The 15,360-nt window shown below is 44.1% G+C and overlaps 1 protein-coding gene across 1 annotated transcript in view; it reads left to right on the top strand.

Annotated features, from left to right (window-relative positions):
• LOC109931733 (dedicator of cytokinesis protein 1-like) overlaps nt 1-15,360 on the top strand; it is a 1,067,415-nt gene that overhangs the window by 887,390 nt on the left and 164,665 nt on the right. Inside the window, exon 31 of the mRNA XM_048601800.1 lies at nt 928-1,084. Coding sequence (XP_048457757.1) covers nt 928-1,084 — 157 coding nt within the window. The remainder of the gene's footprint in view (nt 1-927; nt 1,085-15,360) is intronic.

Here is a 15,360-nt window from a genome sequence, read left to right as displayed (position 1 = left end):
TGAGCTGGGCAACATTAAAAATTCTCATCCTTAGGTACAAATCCCCCACCTCTTCCATGGGCCTGTCCATCCACAACCTCTGAAAATCTGTGGCCACCATCAAGCTAACAAATCTCAGGGATCTGCGCATTCCTCTGACCCTGGCCTTTGCACGTACTCACATTTCAATTCATCACCAAATAACATAAACTCACAGAGAAGGAGGCCATTTGGCCCATTGTATTCTTGTCAGCTTTTTAAAAACACCTAGTCCCACTCTCCCTTGTTACTGCAAATCTCTCTTCTTTTAACATTAACAATAATTGGACTGTAAATATTTAATACCATGCATTGAAGTGGGAAAACAATCTGTTCGGAATATTTTTGTAAGGACAGAATAAGTTTTTTTTTGTTATTCATTGGGTATTGCCATCACTGACTGGACAAACATTTATTGCCCATCCCTCATTGCCCAGAGGACAGGTAAGAGTCAACCACATTGCTGTGGGTCTGGAGTCACATGTAGGCCAGACTAGACAAGGATGGCAGTTTCCTTCCCTAAAGGGCATTAGTGAACCAGATGGGTTTTACATGACAATTGGCACTGGTTTCATGGTGATCATTAAAATCTTTTTTTTCTAGATTGTTGGTGAATTCATGGCAGGATTTGAATGCAGGTCCCAGAACATGACCTGGGTCTCTGGAATAATAGACCAGCAATAATACCACTAGGTCTTGTTGTGTGTGTCAAAAAGAGACTCCAGGAAGAACGAAGAATTGGATCAGTTTAGCATGTGGCCATCCTTGATGAGCTATTGGTTCTGACTCTCATCCACTGGCCCATATTTTTCTCAGGTGTGGAGAGAGAAGTCGGCAAGTTATGTCCTGATTCCTCAGAAAAGCGTGCAATGACCAAACTTCTCTTCTTGTTCTTGTTTTAAAATTCAGCCTATTGAAACACTGCAAAATATATCACTACCTGGAAAAGCAAGGTGAAGTGTTTGTTGCCTTGGTAACTGGCCTGCTGGAAAGGCTGCTGGACTACAGGACTGTAATGAATGATGAAAACCAGGCCCACAGCATGAGCTGCACTGTAAATCTGTTGGTAAGTGACCAATGCTATATTGGAGTTGAATCCAAATCAGCACTCTTCCCTGAAAGGTTATCATATTGTGGAAAGAAGTTACTTGTGTACATAATATTTACACAAGAGATTGCTCAGTCACTGTATCATAAGGTAACTACAGATAAAAGTAATCAATTTGCCATCTTTGAAATATGCCAATATATTGGATGAGTCATCCAGTGGACTTGACAATGATCTGGAGATGTGTATTCAAATCTCAGCACGTCATAGACTCATAGTGTTATGCAGCATGGAAACAGGCCCTTCAGTCCAAACTGGTCCGTATTGACCATGATACCCACTTGGCTAGTTCCAATTACCCGCATTTGGTCCATATCCCCCTAAACCCTTCCCGTCCATACACCTATCCAAATGTTTTTTAAAAGATGCTATTGTACCTGCCTCAACCACTTTCTCTGGCAGCCCATTCCATACACGCACCACTCTCTGTGTGAAGAAGTTGTCCCTCAGGTCCTTCTTAAATCTTTCCCGTCTCACCTTAAATGTATACCCTCTAGTTTTCAATTCTCCATCCCTGGAAAAAAGACTATATGCATTCATCATATCTATGCCCCTCATGATTTTATACACCTTAATAAGGTCACCCCATTCTACTATATTCCAAGGAATAAAGTCCTATCCTGGCCAACCTCTCCCTATAACTCAGGCCTACTAGTCCTGTCAACATTCTCATAAATCTTGTTTGCACACTTTCCGGTTTAACTGTGTCTTTCCTATAACAGGGTGACCAAAACTGTACACAATACTCTAAGTGCAGCCTCACCGACTTATACAACTGTAACATAACACCCCAACTCCTATAGTCAATGCCTCAACTGATGAAGGCCAGCATGGTAAATGCCTTCTTAACCACCCTGTCTACCTGTGATGCCATTGTCAATGAACTATGTACCTGTGCTCCTAGGTCCACTGTTCCACAACACTCCTCAGGACCTTACCATTTACTGTATAAGTCCTACCTTGGTTTAACTTTCCAAAGTGCAAAACCTCACACTAATCTGCATTGAATTGCATTTGCCAGTCCCATGCCCACTTCCCCATCTGATCAAGATCCCTTTGTAATTTTTGATAACCTTCTTCCCTATCAACGATACCTCCTAATTTTGTACCATCTAGGGAACTAGGGAATTTAAATTCTGTAGCACTTTCGAAAGATTGTAATGTTTGACTTCTCACTTTATTTCTTTATTTTTCTACTTAATACTAAGAATTACTGTAATGTTTAACTTTTAACTTTGTACTTTCTTTCTACCTTGTTCTTATCGTTCTATAACTAGGCGCTTGGATCTTAGATGGAACCTTGTGTGGCGACATTATACACTTTTCACATACTGCTGTAGTTTTGTACTTGAGCACACGTGACAATAAAAATCTAAATCTAAACCTAAATAAATTTATTTTCTTTTCCTGACATCCTTCCTTCTACGGAAGATGCAACCAAAACCCTTTCTTCAGAGAAATGAGGAGGCCATTCTGTGAGACACAGGTTCTTCTACAAGTGCTGCACATGAGGCCAACAAGTCTTGGTGTGGGCTTGGCATTGGTTTTGGTGTCGATCATCTGTTGCCAACCCTCTGTATCCATGGGTTGTCATGGTGGCACACTTTGACCCCATCACCTGATGATCTCAGAGGCAGAAAACAATGTTTAGGACCTTGATACCACACTTGCAAATGTCCTTAAAGCAGAGCTAATGGTTGTTATGACACTGGACAAAACATCGTAAGGAAGGTTCTCGGTAGACTGGAATGGAATGCAGTTCTCTTTATGGTCCCACTATCTCCCTCATCCTCGTAACTACAGGAATGATTAGAGACTTAACTTCATTGTTAGAAATCACTTGCATTAGCATTTGGAGTCATGCAACTTAGCGGAAAGTGGGACTTTCTTCGAATGATACATGACCGGCCAACTTGACCTCTCTGATGAGCAGGAAAGCTGACGCTTCAGGTCTGTTTTTTTTTCTGAAGAAGGGTCCAGACCTGAAATGTCAGCTTTCCTGCTCCACTGATGCTTCCTGGCCTGCTGTGTTCATCCAGCTCTACACCTTGTTATCTCAGACTTCAGCATCGGCAGCTCCTACTATCTTTGACCTCCTCTGAGCTGTTAATATTCTGTTTCCAAATTTTTTATATTTGATACCTAATTTGTAAAGTTTTGAAATTTAACATTTTATCTTTTTTTTGGAACACCAAGGCCTTAATCTAGATTTGATTTGATTTATTATTGTCACATGTACAGAGATACAGTGAAAAATATTTGTCTTACGTACTAACCAGGCAAATCATACCTTACATAAGTGCATTGGGATAATAGAACAAAATGTAGAATATAGTGTTACAGCTACAGAGAAGGTGCAGTGAAAGATCAACTCTAATATATGAGACGTCTGTTCATAAGTCTGATAACAGCAGGGAAGAAGCTGTTCTTGAATCTGTTGGTACGCGTTTTCAAGCTTTTGTATCTTTTGTATCTTCTGCCCAATGGAAAAGGGTGGAAGAGAGTATAACTGGACTGGGAGATTGAGTTTGATCATGTTGGCTGCTTTCCTGAGGCTTTAGACTTTGATTAAGTGAATTTGTATTCTGCCAGTTCCCTGGAATGATTTGAACCTGGAATTATTGATGATGCTTTTATTAATAATTCATTGATGTGCCCCACTAGAAACCTCCAATGGAGGGATGTCTGGTTTTCGTGATGGACTGTTCTGCTTTCACAACTCTCTGTAATTTCTTGTGGTCTTGAGCAGAACAATTGCTATACCAAGCTGTGATGCATCCAGATAGGATGCTTTCCATGGTGCGTCGATAAAAATTGGTAAGATTGGACATTATGGACATGCCAAATTTCCTTAGCCTCCTGAGGAAGTAGAGGCATTTCTGGACATAGCAGCAGCGTTCAAACATGCACTGCCACTTGAAGAATTTCTTTCTGCCTAAATTAGCAAATCCCTTTATTTATATGAGAATGGTAAACAGTTTAGTTTGCTGTAGGATTCCCTCTTCCAGCACAATGCCTGCTGAATCATTTATTTTTACCAACCATTAATAAAACAGTTCAGGATGGATGAATCACCCTGACATTTATTGCTTATTATCATATTTGTTTTGTGAGCCTTTTTCTAATTACAATTAAAAATGATTCGTTTTAAATATTTAGCTGAAGTTTGTGCTCATTAAGTTGAGAGATGCCAGTGGTGAGGAGTGGAAAGAGAGGGAGAAAGGGGGAGAGAGGAGTTAACAATACCATCTCCGTGGCAGTGGATCACATAATACAAAGAGAGAGTAAATGAACTCTGAAACAAGAGCTTCCAGAAGATCAGTCAGTTTCTGTGAAGTAAAAAAATGTCACAGCAACATTTTTTGAGATCAAGGAGGGCCTAGTTGTTACAACGAGAATGGGTTGTCTTCTTTGAAGAATTGGATCCTTTCATGGGATGTGGGTATCACTGGCAAGGCCAGCATTTGTTGCCCATCCCTAATTGTCCTTGAACTGAATGGCTTACTGAGCCATTTCAAAGGACAGTTAAGAGCCAACCACATTAATATGGATCTGGAGACTCATGTAAGTCACATGAGGTAAGGAAGGGTTTTCCATCCCAAAAGGAAATTGGTGAAACACACAAGGATTTTGCAACAATTGATCATATTTTCAGGTCACCATTACCAACATAGTTTTACAATCACAGGCTAGGTGGATTTGCCATCCTAAATTGTCCTTAGAGATATGCAGGCTAGGTGGATTAGTCATGGGAAATGCAGGGTTACAGGAATAGGATAGGGGTGGGTCTGGGAGGGATGCTCTTCAGAGGGTCAGTTTGGAATCGATGAGTTGAATGGCCTGCATACACAGTAGGGATTCTATGATTCTATAATCTAGACTTCAATTCAGTGAATTCTTATCCTGCCAGTTCTCTGGAATGATTTGAACCTGGAATTATTGTCGATGCTCTTATTAATAATTCATTGATATGCCCACTATGCCACCTTCGACCTTGAGAAATTAAATACTTGCTACAGGAAAGATGTTGCAAAACTTGAAAGGGTGCAGAAAATATTTATAAGGATGTTGCCAGGGTTGGAGGGTTTGAGCTAAAGGAAGAGGCTGAATAGGCCGGGGTTGTTTTCCCTGGAGCAATGGATGCTGAGGTGTGACCTTAGTCCCCAGGGTTGGGGAGTCCAAAACTAGAATCATAGGTTTAAAGTGAGAGGGGAAAGATTTAAAAGTGACCTAAGGGGCAACTTTTTCACGCAGATGGTGGTGTGTGTATGGATTGAGCTGCCAGAGGGAGTGGTCGAGGCTGGTACAATTACAACATTTAAAAGGCATCTGGATGGGTATATAAATAGGAAGGGTTTAGAGGGACATGGGCTAAATGCTGGCAAATGGGACTAGATTAATTTAGGATATCTGGTCGGAATGAACGAGTGGACTGAAGGGTCTGTTTCCATGCTGTACATCTCTATGACTGTATTACAAAATGGCGAGTCTGAAGTGAACAAAGGAGACTGGGTCCACTCAGCCCATCAATCACATCTTACCATTCTGCTGGATCAGACATGCTTCCATATTCCTTTAACACCCTTACTCAAGAAAAGTCTACCAATTACAATTTGCAAGTTTTCAAATTCTGGTTGCAACAACTGCCGAGGGAAGAGATTTGCAGCAGCTGCAATGTGGTAAATATTGTAGAGGCCTTTTCTTAAAGAATTCCTTCAGTGTGACTGGTAAGGACAAGACTTATAGCACCTACTTAGTTCCCTTGAGGAGGTGCTTTATACTTCAGAATTGTAGCTGGCCTGGGCTGAGGAAGGATGGCAAGTTTCTTCCCTTAAAGAACAGAGGTAAATGAGTTGGATGACAATGAAAAATTGGCAACTTAGTGTTTCTTTTTTGTTTACTTTACCAGCTTTTAAATTTGTGATCTATTTTAGCCTCAGTTCAAATTCTCATTCTCTCAGTACAGCTACAATACTGGCATCTACTTGACAATATGGAAATTGCCCAGATATGTCCTGTTTGGAAAAAGCAGGTCAAATCTAATCCTTCACATCAGTCCAGTTGTTCACCAGCTCAGGGATGGAATATTTAGTTGACAATGCTCAGAAATAGGACTTGCTCAAATAACCTGTTCTTTGACACTCAGTTTGGGTTCTGCCAGGCTACTCTGCTCTGTCCTGGACCAAGAGTAGACAAATGAGCTAAGTGATAAAAGTGAGCTAAGAGTGATTAGCCTTGACATCAATACAGCATTTAACCAAGTCTAGCATTCAGTAACGCAAGCAAAATTGAAGTCAATGGGAATCAAGTGAAAATTCTTCACAAAGAGAGAGCAATGGCATTGTTGAGGGCCGCTCTTGTGGTGTCCCTACCCCTGGACTCAGAGACCCGGGGTTCACGCCCCACTGCTGCAGAGGTGTGTAATAACATCACTAAACAGGTTGATTAGAAAAATGTGTTTAAAATAAACTGTATTTGTTGGAGGGCCCTTGTGGCACAGTGGTAGTAGTCCATACCTCTGAGCCAAGAAGCCCATGTTCAAGTGCCATCTGCTCCAGAGGTAAATGATCAAACATCTGGACAAAAACAGTACTGGAAAAGCTCAGCAGGTCTGGCAGCATCTGTGGAGAGAAATCAGAGTTAACGTTTCAGGTTGAGTGACCTTTCCACATAGAAACAGAGAAAATAGGTGTAGGAGTAGGCCATTCGGCCGTTCTAGCCTGCACCACCATTCAATGCAATCATGGGTGTTCATGCAATCTCAGTATCTCATTCCCACCCTCTCCTCATCTCCCTTTATCCCTTTGGCCACAAGAGCCAAGTCCAGCTCCCCCTTGAATATATCTAATGAACTGGCCCCCAACAGCTTCCTATGGGACAGAATTCCACAGGTTCACAACTCTGAGCGAAGAAACCTTCCTCATCTCAGTCCTGAATGGCTTACCCCTTATTCTTAGACTGTGGCCCCTCAGAACTCAGTTAATATTGCTTTCTCTCCTCAGGTGCTGCCAGACCTGCTGAGGTTTTTGAAAAATTTCTGTTTTTGTTTCTGATTTAAAGTAGCCGTAATTCTCTCAGTGTTAACTCATCCAGGCAGATTGTTTGAAAATAAAAACTGAGGTTGTTGGATGACAATCACCTCAGGCTCAGGACATCAGTGCTGGAATTCTTCAAAGTAATGTCCTAGGCCCAGACATCTTCAGCTGCTTCATCTTCAGCTTTAAGAGAGTGCTGGAGCCTGTGTGCTTTGAGACAACACTCTAGGAACCGCTCCCTGAGCTGTTGCAGATAAATCAGTGGATTGTGCTTTTCCAACAGACTCTTGCCTGCTCACTACTCTTTCATGGATTCTCTACTCTCTCAATTCTCTAGGTCATGGCACATCTATACTTGTACTCTTAGATGTTCCTCTGTCTCAACAGGCTGCAACTTTTCTGAGTCCCTATCATCCCTGGTTTGTCCTTATCCTAGATAAGACTGTTTTTTTCAGCACAGTAGGCTCAATATTTACATTTAGATATACATGTTCCTGAATACCACTCTGTAATACCGTGTTTCACTCATGCCTGTCCAGCTCCAGTCTGTCTTAATGCCAGATTAGCAGATTAGTCATGAGCATTTTCACATTTCATGTTCACATTTTTATTTCTTTATTTTTTCTAATTTGTTACTGTGATTTTGTACTTTTGAAGGTCTGTAATGCAGGACTTTTTATTTCTTTATTTCTTTTCCTAAGAATTTGTACTCAAGAAGCTGTACCTAGGTACCTTTGGACCTAAGATGGCGCCATAATTGGCAGCTTGTAAACTTTTCACTGTGCTCTTGTAAGTACATGTGACAGTAAAGCTAATTCAGTTCAATGCATGATAATAATTCTAAAGGTATTATTGATATAATTTATATATATGTAATTTAGAGTCATAGAGATAAACAGCGCAGAAAAAGACCCTTCAGTCTAATTCGTCCATGCTGACCAGATGTCCTAAATAAATCTAGTCCCATTTGCCAGCATTTGGCCCATATCCCTCTAAACCCTTCCTATTCATGTACCCATCCAGATGCCTTTTAAATGTTATAATTGTACCAGCCTCCACCACTTCCTCTGGCAGCTTGTTCCATACACGTACCACCCTCTGCGTGAAAAAGGTGCCCCTCAGGTCCCTTTTAAATCTTTCCCTCTCCATTTATATCAGTTTCAGCTCATTTGCCCACGTTTGGGCCTAATGAGGTCAAAAGCCAGGGGTTCTGGGAAAGTCCAAACTGAGGGTCATTGAACATTGTTGTGATATGATGACATGTTTTAGAGGGGCATATCTTAAAATACTGTCAATCATTCCACACTTTAATATAACGTACACATCCAATGATTTGTTTGGCTGGCTGAAACAGCAGTGATAGAAGACAGGTGTACTACACTTAGCCTCCCAGTAAATGTAACAGCGTATATTTTTATGTTATTCATCATGTGGTTGTCACTAACGAAGCCAACATTTATTACTCACCTCTGGTTGCTCGGAGGGTTCTGAAGACTCAACCACATTGCTGAGGACCGAGAGTCACATGTAGTCCAGACTAGGGAAGGATAAGAACTTAAAGACAAAGAAATAGAGCAGGAGTTGAACTTCCAACCTCTCAAGCTTGCCGCATCACATGACAATAAAGGACATTCAATTCTATTCTATTCTATCACTCCACAAGATCATGACTGGCCTATCCCACACCTCAAATCCACTCTTATACCAGCTCTTCACAGCCCTAAAGTTTCTAGGCATTTCATTAATCTATCTCTTCAAATACTTTTAGTAATCTAACCTCCACTGCTGGAGCCGACATGGGGCAACTCTTTTCAAGTTCGTTATAGTAGATTTTATTCACACATTTCTTACAACCGTAATGTCTCACTCTGTCTAAGCACCCTGTGATCTGTATATCCTTGTTTGCTATAATCTGCCTGTACTGCTCACAAAACACAACTTTTCACCATACTCAGGTACATGTGACAGCAGTAAAACAAATCCAAGCAAATCAGCTCTCTGGGGGAGAGAATTCCTGACCTTCCCTCACCTCTGAGAGAAGAAACCTCTTTGCATCTCAGTTGTAAATAAGTGTTCACTTATTTTGTAATTACACAGCGCCCCCCCGCCAGCTTTGAGATTCTCTCCCTCGTAGAAACATTTTGGTAGATGGCAGATTTCCTTCTTTAAAGGACGTTAGTGAATCACATGGGTTTTAATGACAATCAACAATAGTTGTGTGGTCACCATTTTATATAAAATTAATTTTCACCATTTGTGGGATTCGAACCCCTGAACATTAGCCTGCAGTTCTGGATTACCAGTTCAGCACATTGCCACTGGACTACCATCTCCTGCTGTTTTACTTCACATAAAGAACACAGATTATTATCTCACTGTGTGTGATTGGTACATTCAAATTTCAAAGAGCAATATAAATAACATGTTATGCTATGTATGTGCTGCCGGATACAGTGTTAAGAATGAATTTCATCACCTTTCTGGAGGCTGGAACATAAAGCTTCATAATTAGGAGGAGATGTAGGCCATTCGGCCCTTCAATGGTGCTATAACCTTCATCGACAGGACATACATGGCAATTTTCCACACGGTCAGGTAAACATGACTTTTGTAGCTGTGGTGGGAAAGCTTGGCTCGGGGCATGGCTAGTTCAGGAGCACATGACTTTGGGGTTATTGCTGGGGTGTAGTCAAGGCCCATAGCCTTTGCTGTGACAGTAGAAAGTGACAGAACAATGGAATTTGGGAGACCACATCCATGAATCCAACATGAGCAAATATGGGCACTGCACCTATAGAGGATGCTTTGGCCCTGGCGGGAGTTCAACACAGGTTTACAAGGATGGTATCTGGACTTCGGGGGTTATGAGGAAAGATGAGACCAATTAGGCCTTTTATCCTCTAGAATTTAGAAGATTAAGGTGTGATCTGATCAGGTCTTCAGGATATTAACAGGGAAAGACAGGGTAGATAAATATAAGCTATTTCAACTATTCCCAGAAGATTCTAGAACCAGGGGAAAAGTCTAAGACTTTTGCGGAAAGGTTGTGTCACACAGGCCATTCAGGAGAGGTGTTAAAAAGCACTTCTGTGTCCAAAGAGATAGTAAGAGCTGCCGACCCTGGAGTCTGAGATAACACAGTGCGGAACTGGAGGAACACAGCAGGCCAGGCAGCATCAGAGGAGCATGAAAGGTGACGTTTTGGGTCAGGACCCTTCTTCAAAAATGCTTCAGAAATTCTGAAGAATGGTCCCGACCTGAAACATCAGCTTTCCTGCTCCTCTGATGCTGCCTGGCCTGCTGTGTTCATCCAGCTGCACCCTGTGTTATCTCTGTGCCCAAAGAGCACTGTTCCTTGTTCCTATGACCATAACTGGAATACTGTGTTCAGTTTTGGTTCCCTGATGCAAGGAAGGATATCCTGGTTTAGGAGGCAATCCAGAGAAGGTTCACTCGGTTGATATTGGGTATGGAGGGACTGTCTGATGAAGATAGATTGTGTAGGTTGGCTCTGTAGTCTTTGGAATATAGAGGAATGAGAGGGAACCTTATTGAAATATACTAGGTACTTAGAGGCCTTTACAGGATAGTTGCGGAAAGGTTGTGTCAAGCATTAAAGGACATAATCGCAGAAAAAGGGCTCACACATTTAACACAGAGATGAGGAGGAATTTTTTGTCTGAACCTGTGGAACTCTACCATCGAGGTCTTCCGACGCTGTGTCATTAAGTATATTCAAGGCTGAGATAGACAAATTTTTAATCAGTAAGGGAATCAGGGATTATGGGGGAAAAGCAGGAATGTGGAATTGAAGATTATCAGATCAGCCATTATCTCATTGAATGGCAGAGCAGGGGGGATGGACTGCATGGCTTACTTGTGGTTTTAATGATTCTGCTGAACTTTCAAAGCGCTGAAAATTCTCTTCATGATATTTCCAAATCAGTTATTACAAAGACCAGATATAAAGTAAGATTCCCTACCTCTCACTCAATGACATATTTTAATTGAAATCAAATGAACATTCCTTTTGACATATGCCCATTGCTGACTTGGTTCTTGCTTCTAGCTCCTCGAATGTTTGGTTTTAAAATTTTCATCTCCATTTTCAGGTCCCTCCATAACCTCTTGTTATCAGGACAGGGAATTGTCCGAAAGCAAAGGCAATAGCTTTAATTCGAAAGACCTTTAGTAATCTGTCCTGATTCCTGTTGTTTGACTCCAACTCACGTGTTTTCGATTGCATTCACGGCACCAGGAACCCAGGTTTCATTCCATCCTCAGGCGATTGTCTGTGTGGAGTTTGCACATTCTCCCCGTGTCTGTGTGGGTTTCCTCTGGGTGCTCCGGTTTCCTCCCACGGTCCAAAGCTGTGCAGGTTAGGTGGATTGGCGATGCTAAACTGTCCATAGTGTTCAGGGATGTGTAGATTAGGGGGATGGATCTGGGTGGGATGCTGTGAGGGTCGGTGTAAACTTGTTGTGCCAAAGGGCCTGTTTCCACACTGGAGGGATTCTGTGATCTATGATTCTTTCAGCTTTGATAAAGACATCGTATGAATGCCAATTTTTATTCTCCATGCTTCCTCTGATGTTGAGTTGGTCCATAAAACATGAAGCTTTTCAATCAGACTTACTGTTGAGGGCTTTCAACTGTGTCCTGGTTAGCGACCTGAGTTAAACAATCAACTGAATGTGGCTGCCAAAATTCTGCTAATTTGATCTCAATTACCAGCAGATTTCTTGCTTCAAACACACAGGATCTAAAAACTGGATTGAGCTTTCCAGAAGCTCATTTCAGTTCAGATCCATATAGGTAGAGACAGAGAGAATGCAAGAAAGGGATAGACAGATAAAAGACATTCTCACAAGTCTGATCTGGAGATAAGGCTGATTTGAAATGGAAGAACAGTGACAAACCCATTAATAAATTTAAAATATCTCTCGTTTCACAGTGTACAACTCTTTTGTGCATTTACACAATGCCTCGCCACGTCTTAAACCAATTCACAAGTGAGAAGTTAATTCTGAAGTGTAATGACTTTCTATTTTGGTAGTCAAGATGCAACAGCCAATTGAGCACAGCAAGACCCCATGAAGAGCAAATGAAACCAATTAATACTCAATCTATTTTTGACTGTAGAGCTGGATGAACACAGCAGGCCAAGCAGCATCATAGGAGCAGGAAGGCTGATGTTTCGAGCCTAGACCCTTTATCAGAATGCTGCTTGGCCTGCTGTGTTCATCCAGCTCTACACCTTGTTATCTCAGATTCTCCAGCATCTGCAGTTCCTATTATCTTTGTTTTTGGCTGTATTGCTTCTGAGAGAAATGCTGGGTTAGAGGAACTGTTTTGCGTTTCCTTATAGAACATAGAACAGTACATCACAGTACAGGCCCTTTGGCCCACAGTGTTGTGCCGACCTATTATCCTACTCTCAGATCAATCTACCCTGTACACCCTTCATTTTACTCTCATCCATGTGCCTATCCAAGAGTCGCTTAAGTGTCCCTTATGTATCTGACTCCACTACCACTGCTGGCAGCGCATTCCACGCATCCACCACTCTCTGTGTAAAGAACCTACCTCTGACATCTCCCCTACACCTTCCTCCAATCACCTTAAAATTATGCCTCATCATAATAGTCATTTCCTGGGAAAAAGTCTCTGTCTATCCACTCTATCTATGCCTCTCATCATCTTGTACACCTCTATCAAGTCACCTCTCATCCTTCGTCGCTCCAATGAGAAAAGCCCTAGCTCCCTCAACCTTTCCCCATAAGACCTGCCCTCCAGTCCAGGCATCATCCTGGTATATCTCCTCTGCACCCTCTCTAAAGATTCCACATCTTTCCTGTAATGAGGTGACCAGAACTGAACACAATACTCTAAGTGTGGTCTAACCAGGGTTTTATAGAGCTGCAGCGTAACCTCATGGCTCTTAAACTCAATTCCCCTGCCAATGAAAGCCAACACACCATATGCCTTCTTTACAACCCTGTCACCTTGGGTGGCAACTTTGAGGGATCTATGGATGATGACCCCAAGATCCCTCTGTTCCTCCACACTGCCATGAATCCTGCCATTAACCCTGTATTCTGCATTCAAATTTGACAGCTAAGTTCAAAAAGTCAAGTACCAATACAAGATAAATGTGGCAAAGAAAATCTATTTTGAGAGGGGCAGAATTGAAAAGTGGTGAAGTTATGTTACTTTTCTGCAGGGCTGTTGTTAAGCCTAAAAGGGCGTGGAAAAGCCAATCAAGTCTATTCCACCATTCGATCATGGCTGATTTTTTTCTCAACTCCATTCCCCTGCTTTGTCCCTAGAACCCTTGATCCTCTTACCAATCAAGAACTTATCTATTTCTGTCTTAAATACACTCAACGTCTTGGCCTCCACAGCCCTCTGTGGCAGTGAGTTTCACAGGTTTACCACCCTCTGGCTGAAGAAATTCCTCCTCGTCTCAGTTCTAAATGGTGGCCTCCTCACTCTGAGGCTGTGCCCTCAGGTCCCAGCCTCTGCAACTAGTGGAAGCATCTTCTCCATGTCCACTATAAGCTCCACTCTGCTCACAAGTTCCCCTTCTTTTCCTTTCTTTTTCTCTCTGCTCCCTGTAGTAATTCTATCCCTCCCACCCCACCCTTTTAACTACCTATGTGAGGAGTCAAGCCAGAGTTAGGTGGTGACCGGGAACCACGTGGCACGAACTGAACGCACGGATCATGTCCTGCAGCGACGGTGGATCTAGGGTGGGCCAGACAAACAGTGACAGTGGGACGGTGAGGCAGTGACGGTGAGGCAGTGACGGTGAGAGTAGGGCTGGTGAGGCAGTGATGGTGAGAGTGGGGCCGGTGAGGCAGTGACGGTGAGATCGGGGCCAGTGAGGCAGTGATGGTGAGATCGGGGCCGGTGAGGCAGTGATGGTGAGGCAATGGTGGTGAGAGTGGGGCCAGTGAGGCAGTGACGGTGAGATCGGGGCCACTGAGGCAGTGACGGTGAGATCGGGGCCGGTGAGGCAGTGATGGTGAGGCAATGATGGTGAGAGTGGGGCCGGTGAGGCAGTGACGGTGAGAGCGGGACCGGTGAGTCAGTGACGGTGAGAGTGGGGCCGGTGAGTCAGTGAAGGTGAGAGTGGGGCCGGTGAGGCAGTGATGGTGAGAGTGGGGCCGGTGAGGCAGTGACAGTGAGAGCGGGGATGGTGAGGCAGTGACGGTGAGAGTGGGGCCGGTGAGTCAGTGAAGGTGAGAGTGGGGACGGTGAGGAAGTGACGGTGAGAGCGGGGCCGGTGAGGCAGTGACGGTGAGAGCAGGGATGGTGAGGCAGTGACGGTGAGAGCGGGGATGGTGAGGCAGAGACGGTGAGAGCGGGGATGGTGAGGCAGTGACGGTGAGAGTGGGGATGGTGAGGCAGTGATGTTGAGAGCGGGGATGGTGAGGCAGTGACGGTGAGAGTGGGGACAGTGAGGCAGTGACGGTGAGAGCGGGGATGGTGAGGCAGTGATGGTGAGAGTGGGGCCGGTGAGGCAGTGACGGTGAGAGCGGGGATGGTGAGGCAGTGACAGTGAGAGCGGGGACGGTGAGGAATTGATGGTGAGAGCGGGGCCGGTGAGGCAGTGAAGGGGAGAGCAGGGATGGTGAGGCAGTGACGGTGAGACCGGGGTCGGTGAGGCAGTGACAGTGAGAGCGGGGCCGGTGAGGCAGTGATGGTGAGAGAGGGGCCAGTGAGGCAGTGACGGTGAGAGTGGGGCCGGTGAGGCAGTGACTGTGAGAGTGGGGATGGTGAGGCAGTGACGATGAGAGCGGGGCCGGTGAGGCAGTGACAGTGAGAGCGGGGCAGGTGAGGCAGTGACGGTGAGAGCGGGGACAATGAGTAAGTGACGGTGAGAGCAGAGCCGGTGAGACAGTGACGGTAAGAGCGGGGATGGTGAGGCAGTGACGGTGAGAGCGGGGCCAGTGAGGCAGTGACGGTGAGAGCGGGGACAGTGAGGCAGTGACGGTGAGACCGGGGCCGGTGAGGCAGTGACAGTGAGAGCGGGGCCGGTGAGGCAGTGATGGTGAGAGCGGGGACAGTGAGGCAGTAACGGTGAGAGCGGGGATGGTGAGACAGTGACGGTGAGAGCGGGGATGGTGAGGCAGTGATGGTGAGAGCGGGGATGGTGAGGCAGTGACGGTGAGAGTGGGGACAGTGAGGCAGTGA

Source organism: Rhincodon typus, chromosome 1 (assembly GCF_021869965.1).
Source record: "Rhincodon typus isolate 14 chromosome 1, sRhiTyp1.1, whole genome shotgun sequence".
NCBI lineage: Eukaryota > Metazoa > Chordata > Chondrichthyes > Orectolobiformes > Rhincodontidae > Rhincodon > Rhincodon typus.
The sequence above is the reverse complement of the archived record's forward strand: the minus strand, read 5'-3'. Positions and strand labels throughout refer to the sequence as shown.